Raw genomic sequence first — 9,178 nt, 5'->3', positions numbered from 1 at the left:
CGGCGCCAAATGTTTTAGAGGTTTTAGCTGTGTCTTGTGGGAGAGTTACAATATGAAGACTAGTCCGCCTGACGCCTTCTTTCCCTGAAAAAAAAGGAAGCTCTGGTTGTTTGGAGTTTTGCCTCTGACGATCAAGTTAATACCTGTATGAGGAAAGTACGGGAAAAGTAAATGTAGAAAGTAGTTTTCTCGATTTAAGAGACAAGAGAAATGAATGTTGTAATAATTGATGAATTGTGTGTATGTGATCCCACTGTAATAAATATTCAATATTTATAGGAGTGTGGGAGTGCGTGCCCACTAAGTCATTTTGACATAGGTAAATGCGATGCGCCATTTTTACGGCTCCTCGGGATTTGGGCTTGAAAGTCGTTATTTCCCCAATGATGATGAGTTCCACGTGTCATGTCCTAGTTGGCTCATTTTGAGTGCTGTCTCAGGGGACAAGTTCCACCATTTGTTTGGGCCACGTGTCTAGGTGATTTTTACCATAAATAATGTCATCTCCTAATGTGTCCTTATTTTTTTTTACTGAATAAAATTTTAAAAAAAAACAAATATTATAAAAGAATAATTCTCTAACCTTATACAATATAATTACACAAAATAAAAAAGTTTTGACATCTTTTACACAAATATTTATATAATTATAAAAAAAAAACCTTCTTAACATAATTTTGATCATATCCTACATCATTTTATATCGATCATATCTTTCGTAATCCTTTCTTTTATCAAAATTTGTCAACTATATTTTTAGATTTTTTTTTAATAAAAAAGTAAGGATTTTTTGACTTTTACTACCAAAAAAATCACGAAATTGTTTTTTACAACCAAAATTTCTCAAAGTTTTATTTTACTACAATCAACAAACTCTAAAAATTGGTTTTTACCATCTACCCTCAAGAAAACCATTAAATCTAACGGTTTAAAAAAAGTTCTTTGATTTTCGTGCCGAAAACATGCTTTTCAAAGGTTTTGGGGGTTATTTTGGACTTTTAGGTCTGAATGGAGGTCAGAATTGACAAAAATTATCGTAAATGCTTGGCAACTTTCAAAACTCTCTTCTTTTATCAAAACTCACAAGCAGTACTGTTGTATCGTCAATGCAGAATAAAAGAAAATAATATAGTTAATCAATGACTGTACTATTTTAGAGGCAAATTAAGAGAAAAACAAGGTGTTATAATGACTAGAGTTAAGAAAATCAACATTTTCAGCCATAAGTTAAGCAAGTATTGGTGTCTAGTCGTTCCGTTTTGTCCAACCACTCCCGATTATTTTCCTTACAAAAACCCTAGAGTTGTTTTCATTATCTCAGCACTCGAATTATTTCTATCTTTTGGTATTATTATAAATCCAATATAGCGTTAGTTTTTTTTCATTTTTCGTTTTCTTTCTGATACTATACTTTTTAGGTTTAATGGATGAAGCTCGATGTTGGATGGTACCGGATCGAGCTCCTAAATATGATGATGAATCATGGGAGGAGAAAGCTTTTGCTGAAGACGCGGCTGGGATGTTTGGAGGATGTGTATGGCCTCCGCGATCGTATTCCTGCAGCTTCTGTAGGAGAGAATTTAAGTCTGCACAAGCTTTAGGTGGTCATATGAATGTTCATAGGAGAGATAGAGCCAGGCTCAAGCAGTTTTCAAGCTCACAACATCAAGATCGAAGAGTTGATCCTCCTCGAAATTCATCCTACCCCAATCATCCTAATAATTCCGGTTTGTCTTTGGTTAGTCGCAAAAGTCCTTGCACTACAGAAGAAGATAATATCAAGGATGCGGCCAGCCCTAATTTTACATCTCAATCATCTGTTGTTTCATTACATCAGACTACAATCAGTACTCCTAGATCTCAGCTTGTTTCATCTTTAGTAATAAGCCATGAAAAAAACATAGCCTTCTGTCTTAACCATGATCAGAAATTTACGGATTTACCATATGTCAAAAGCATAGACCAAGAAAAACCCGACCTAGCGTTTTTCTGTTGTAGCAGTAATGAAAGAAGCAAGGATTTATCCAACAAGATCAGCACGACCCAAGAGAAACCCAGTTCTTTTATCCGCTTAAGTTACTCGGCAACAGTTGAAGATAACAGCGATGAACCAAATCGATCTAAGAAAAGGAAGATCGATAAATTTTCGCCACCAGCCGTAAATAATTTAGATAAGTTTGAAGAACAAGCGCCAAAGGTATATGCATCTAAATTTGAGTACTTAGATCTAGAGCTTAGGCTAGGCGATAGCCCTAAGGTTCAATAGTATGTGTATTGATAAATTATTATAGCACTTATGAATGGGTTTTATTTGTCTTCTAATGTAATTAGAAGAGAGTGTGATTTTTGGTTGTATTAATTTGATCAATTGGGCATAAGCCCTTTGTGAGTTTCATGTAATTAAGGTAACCATTTTATTACATGGAAATCGTGATATGATATCCAAATCTTGTAAACAACAAATAACTTTTCTCATCTATCAAAGATCTATCATGATATTATTCATAATATAGTCTCATTATAATAAATATATCACAAAGTTCTAAATTACAGAATACTTATGTATGGTGCTGTACAAATTAGAATGCAGGTTTATATCCTTTTTCTCGAGTTATCTGAGTTTCACAAGCAACTATAATTTACGATTACGGTGTTTTTTCTTTCATGATTATATCAATGTTTTATAAACATAAGCTGTTAAAAAAATAAAATAAGATTATTGTTTCATTAATAACAATTGTTTCATGATATTGCTTTTTATTTCTTTTTATGTTTATTTTATTTTTTTCTTTTTTTTTATGTGCTATGCCTTGTCCAAATTTATTTTTTTCCTCATGGTTTAGAGGATTTATTTTATTTAGATTAGTTGAAATTATCATTTTTTCAGTAGATATGTTCTTGTTAAACAGGTATTATTAGACAAATATTTGTAATGCTACCCACAACTAGTAGATTTATGGGTTGCAAGTATGCAAAACTATTCAATTGATAACATTCTTGTTAAACGATTTAATATCAAATCTATTATTAGTGAATAGTCAATTCTCAATTAAGTGAAAGTGGTCCTTTAAGATTAATAATCCATAATGAAGGGTTTGTTATTGTACTGTAATTTTTTTAATTTTTTCATATGTTTTTATTAAGATTATCATTCATGTGAGTAGAGTCAATAGATTATTCTACAAATATTTTAATTAATCAAGGTACACAGACTGAATAATTAAAATGTTGTACACAAGACCTGTAAATCTCGTCCACGTCAGTTGTTCTTGTTGCTCTCTATACCAAAATAAATAAATTAAAGACTAAAATAAAATGTTGTACTCCTCGGTAATGTTAAACCAACGAGTCAGTTAAAGGCTGCTAGGTCAATAAAATTCTTACAATTCAATTCATTTGTAAGGTGATCTCTATTGAATTAATTCAGCTAAAGTTATTAAGGACATAAAATTTTTTCTGTGTAATTAACTTTTAAGACCTTACTATTGCCTCATAAACTCTTCTGTGTAAATAACAAATTTATTTGAGTTGAAAAAAACAAAAGGAACGGGAGAGTAATTTACACTAAATATTGAAGAACTCCTAAGCACTAGGATTCTGTACTGATATTGTTATATTCTCTTATATTATTTCTATTTTTTTTTTGTTTTTTTGAACTTCCATATATTTGAAGGATGTGCTTCTAAGTTGAGATTAACGATGTCTAGGCAATTCACGCATGTGATCATTTAATTCAAATAAAGATTTAACTTGATGGAATTTTAATAACTTTTCATATGATTAAAAGATTTTTAGAGTTAGTGTATGACCAGGCACATTATGTGCTTACTTTTGTTTATAAGAGCAATTTTTACTAATTGATAATAGTAACCAAGGACACTAGTTGCTCAATCATATCATGTAGCCAAAATAACTCTATTTGTTTATAACAGATCGTTGTTAAAAAAAAAAAAAAAAAAAAAAATGTAGACATGTCATTATTTAAATCATGGTGATCCCTAGTATTTGTTAAGGTAATCTCATTTAAACATTGTTGTAAGGAACTCCTATTACCTAATTTATTGTACTGTTGTATATGAGAAGTAATAGTATGATTAGACACGTATAAATTAAAATTTTCGTATTATTTTTGTTAATTGTAATTATTTTTAATTGTTATGATTAGATTTTAATTTGTAGATGTCGTGGAATAAGTTTTTGTAGCTTATAATGTGCATCCTTCAAGAGCATGTAGGGTTCAAGGAATGGATTGAATTAAGTAAACTATATGCAAATCTCACACAAAATTCTATGTGAGAGAGAGAAAGAATTCTAGTTCACCATCTCACTGACAGCAGGGCAGTAAGATAACAGCCAAGAAATTCAGTATAGTATAAAATGATGACAGAAAGGAATAGTTTTCGAGGACAGATAAAGTCATATACTTAACTACATGGATTCCCTTTTTATTTGTATGATTATGATCTTATATATTGAAATGCAGTTATGTAGTCAATATATACTCTGTCATCTCACATAACTTCATCTACATGTGTTCTCCTGTATCACTTTTTCATTCTTTGTCTCTCAATCCTTCCAAACTCGTTTCTTAATCCTTCCAAAATTCCCACTTACTCTTAGGTATGATATCATGTTTTTTATTCATAAGGAATATTATCTTTTCATGACTCAAATGGCGTTATCTTAAGATAGTGACCTAAATAATGGCAAGTGTGTACCATGGGAATAATTGTCGATGTTTACGTGGTTAGGTAGGACCAAATATGATATTCCTTTCACAAATTTTTATATGTATCTAGTCTCATCGTGTGGCTAGCCATTATGGGGTTATTCGGTTAGTGTTTTTATGGATTCTCGGTTAAAAATTATACTATGTTCATGCTTAAAATGACCATCACTATTCTTAAATCTTATTGGTTGGTTTTTCCTATAATTTAAATGTTTGGTCAAACCTCTTGTTTAATTTTTTTTTTTCCACTTTTTAATTCATTTTCTCTTTTTTTAAATTAATTTTTTTATTTCTTTATTTTTCTAATTTTTTTTTTAAATTTTCATAATTATTTTATGAAAATCACTTTTTAATTAAATCCAAAAATAAGATTAAATTAAAAAAATCAAAATAAAAAAATTGTTCTTCGTTCTTCAATGTTCTTCAACGTTCTTCATCATGGATGAAATTAACAACCAAATCACGATCTTTTTTCCTTATATTCGCTCAAACATCAAAAGAGAATGAACACATGCCCCGATCTACACACCATGTGCGAATTTTTTTTTGTTTTCGAAACCGGAGTTCGTGCAAATGGGTTGTTTTTTAATCGTCTTAGAATAATACATTTTAATTAGACAATCTTAATCAAGGGATGCGAAATCGACGATTATATGTATTCGTAAATCTTAAATTTTCACTTTTCGATAATCTGGGTTCGTGGAGAAAATCTTGGAAGAAACCGTAATATATTTTCTTCAAAACCTTGTTAAATCCAAAACCGAAGGCTGCATTTTAAATCTTGTTTTTGTGTTAGGTATTCACCAATATGCTAATAGGTGTAGGCAATTTTTCAAACTCGACTTTGAGCCCCACTATGATCATGCATTTAAGCATGGTACGGTGGCGTCCAAAGGGAAAGAAGCTAGAGATAAAAGAGTCGCCAACAAGTTTAAGGAACTTGTAAATTGTTCACGGGTGTGAAGGTTACACCCCATTCATAATCACGGAGATCGCTAACTCCATAGTGGTCCGGAACCATGATTGGATATTTCTGGATGATGGTACAAATTCAACCTAAAAGAGATCGAACCCGCCCTAAATCGGCCTCTACTTAATTCTTATGATATTCATGTGCGCTTTTCGATCAACATACATCCATCAAATTAATCCTAAGCATATTCAATCTACGTTGGTTGATTATTAATACACAAATAAATCTATCATTGGTGTTCACTTGAATTAAAATCATATTAACCTAAATCAAATTATTAATTATCTTATTAAGCGTGATTTCAAGTACAAATTCCCTTTAAACCTGCAAGAAAAGGGTATGATCAAGCAATAACAATAATATCACGAATAATCAAGCAACATATAATTATTGACACAACAATCATCATCATAACAATATCATCAAAAAATAATCAATAGTATGATCCTAGGCATGATACTAAACGGATTAATAACAAATCCTAGCATGTCACTAATAATAAAGATTCAAGCTTTAGCCTAAATATGATACTAGAAACATGATACTAGAAACATGATAATAGAAATATTAGTTAACACCCTAAACATGATACTAGGAATTAATATAAGGTTCTAAGCATTATTTCTATGTCAAAAGAATAATTAAGTAATCGAATTACTTACTTTGATGCCTCGTATCTCTTTTTATCAAAACAATACACACATTAGTAAACTTCAAGAAAGATTTAATCAAACAAATAAATTAAATATAAATCGAAATATTGATTTGGGACCAAACCCTCAGAACTATCAACTTTTCACGTCGAGGTCGAAGGCAACTTCGAGATTGACTAGGAGCATTCGAGGCTCGAGAAGGAGGTATGGTGTTTGCTTAGGAAAAGTACCAAAGAATGTTTGTGGGAATGTGTTTAGGCTAAGGCTAGGCTAGACAACATGAAAGAAAGAGAGAGAGAATAAGCTTTAGCTTAGAGAGGGGATTAGATGATGATGATTGTCGACCTCTATTTATAGGGAAAAAGAGGGTCGGAAGATCAGAAAAGAGTCAGAATTCACTAGGAGAAAATTGCTAATCAGCACCGGTTCAAAACCCCCGTTTCGCACCAGTTTTGAACTGGTTCTGATTTGAGGGATGCCAAATCCCAAGACTTTTCGCACCGGTTCAAAATCGGTGCGAAAACTTATTTTTCGCACCGGTTCTTGATGTGAGGAAAAAGTTTCAAAAATATTAAACAAAAAAACTTTTAGCACTGGTTCTTGCTTTGAACCGGTGGGAAAAGTGGCCAAAAAAAATTAAAAAAAAACTTTTAGCACCGGTTCTTGCTTTTAACCGGTGCGAAAAGTGGCAAAAAAAATTACAAAAAAATCATTTAGCACCGGTTCTTGCTTTTAACCGGTGCAACAAGTGGCCAAAAAAATTAACAAAATCTTTAAGCACCAGTTCTGTTTCAAACCGGTGCCAAAAATGCCCAAAAAAAATAAAAAAAAAACTTATTTTTTTTGCATTTTTTTCACTTAAATCGATATATAAACACTAACATATATATAAAGTTACATATTTTCTATAAAAAAGGCTATAATATTACAATTTTCGTCCAAAAAAAAATTAAATAATCAAGACTTATCTCTAAGTAATTGAACAAAGGTTAGGGGAAAGATTCTACTAATTACATACTTTCTCTACCCACACTGCGGGCTGGAAAACCCAGTTGCTGAGTGCCAATAAATTATGATGAATATTGCCTGCACTCTGACGAAGTCACCGAAGTCAACTACTCCTTTCCTTTTAACATCGAACAAATCAAAGATCTGTGTACAGAAGGATTGGCAGTTATTAAGGGTATAACATAATCTTTACGAGACACAAACTATCAAATTAAAAGCAGATAAAAACACTGGGACACATTCATTACCAATAATCTGGGTTCGTTCAGTTTCTGGTTGAAATTAAGGATCCAATATCTTTCAGTTACATCATGTTGCATATTCGATTTCGTGTAGAACGGTCTTGTTCAAGACCCTAAATTCAGTCATGTTTGTCAGAATTTGGGGTTGAATCAAGATTTGTATAAAAGCTCATAGTCAACATCTAATTGACACTATAATAATGCCTTAAAATCTTAGTGAATCTTTACTACACCTTAAGTAGAATAAAAAAACCTTATAACGTAGTACAACCTTGCAGGGGATTACAGCATACACATGCATACGAAAACAAGGCAACTACTGAAAAACATCAAAGTGAAGCCACAAAATCACTGAGTCTTAGACAATCCGAGTAGTAGCTATAACAGGAGACCCTTTGAGGTAGATTATCAATTCTTTAAAGCTTTTATATGGAGCATCATTTGACTAGGTTGAGCAATATCTATGAAATGCTTACTAATATCCAATAGAGAAGTATAATCCAGAATTTAGGAATCTCTTCTTGCAAATGAAATCTCCTCATAGTATACAAGATAAAATCATCTCTATATATGGCATGTGTGCACACTGTCATTAAGTACACCGGAACCTTCAAACCCAATTTTATTTTACAAACAAAGAAAAATAACTCTCCAAGTTAACATATATAATGACTTTTATCAATAAACTCAAAAATTGTCTTTTCAAGATTAAAAGATCATTAAAACACAAGAAAATAATGTCATAAGCATTAAACAAGATTACAGATACTCACATGTTCGCTAGACTGAAGTGACACGTATACCATAAAACATATAAAATGGTCTATAACAAATTAATCTTATCCAATTAGTAATGTCAACTTACCACAAACATTGATATTTGTGTAGAAGAGCTAATTGCTACTCTAAGACTGATGTCCTACATAATCCATAAAGAAACCTTGTAAATACAATAATAATCAACATGATTCACCCATACGACACAAACAAGCCTTCTATTAAAGAAAAGAAGGCAATATAGAGTACCATCATGAGTTATTAAAGTCAGTAGACGCACAAGATGGAGTATAGAGTGAGATTCAGAACTTACAAGCTTATCCTTTACACCAAACATGATTGCACTAGCATGCTCAGCAGCATTCCCCACAATCGGAAGTAGAATCACACTAATAAAAGCAACGGGCATATTCCACGAGTCAGATGCACCCAGAAAAAGGTTCAAGTAAAATAAAAATGTTGTCTGGCTGTATCATTATCCATCAGTTCAACATTTCCGACATTACACACCAAAGATCACAAATGAATCTCTTAGAAGGATTGTTCTTTATGGCAGAGCTTATGTGCATAGAATCAAATCTTCCTACAAGGTTATTCAAAACATGAAGACAACTTACAGACTGATGAGACTCACATGTTTGGGCATGATAATAATGAAACCATCACATTCAATTGAAGAGGTTTTAATTACAAAGACCTGCGGCAAGATCAAGAAGAGCTTGATAGAGGATCATCAAACATAGCTTCGTTCAATTATTTTAAAGACAAGATGGAGGATCATAAAACATAGCTTCGT

The 9,178-nt window shown here is 31.8% G+C and overlaps 1 protein-coding gene across 1 annotated transcript; it reads left to right on the top strand.

Annotated features, from left to right (window-relative positions):
* The first annotated feature begins 1,241 nt into the window (after positions 1-1,241).
* On the top strand, positions 1,242-2,448 carry LOC110703494 (zinc finger protein 10-like). The gene has a single exon (XM_021881298.1). The coding sequence runs from the start codon at positions 1,424-1,426 to the stop codon at positions 2,264-2,266; it is 843 nt and encodes a 280-aa protein (XP_021736990.1). The 5' UTR covers positions 1,242-1,423; the 3' UTR covers positions 2,267-2,448.
* The last annotated feature ends 6,730 nt before the right edge of the window (positions 2,449-9,178 follow it).

Source organism: Chenopodium quinoa, unplaced genomic scaffold, assembly GCF_001683475.1.
Source record: "Chenopodium quinoa cultivar QQ74 unplaced genomic scaffold, ASM168347v1, whole genome shotgun sequence".
In the NCBI taxonomy this organism is placed as follows: Eukaryota; Viridiplantae; Streptophyta; class Magnoliopsida; order Caryophyllales; family Amaranthaceae; genus Chenopodium; species Chenopodium quinoa.
Note: the sequence above shows the minus strand (reverse complement) of the source record. Positions and strands in the feature narration are given on the sequence as shown.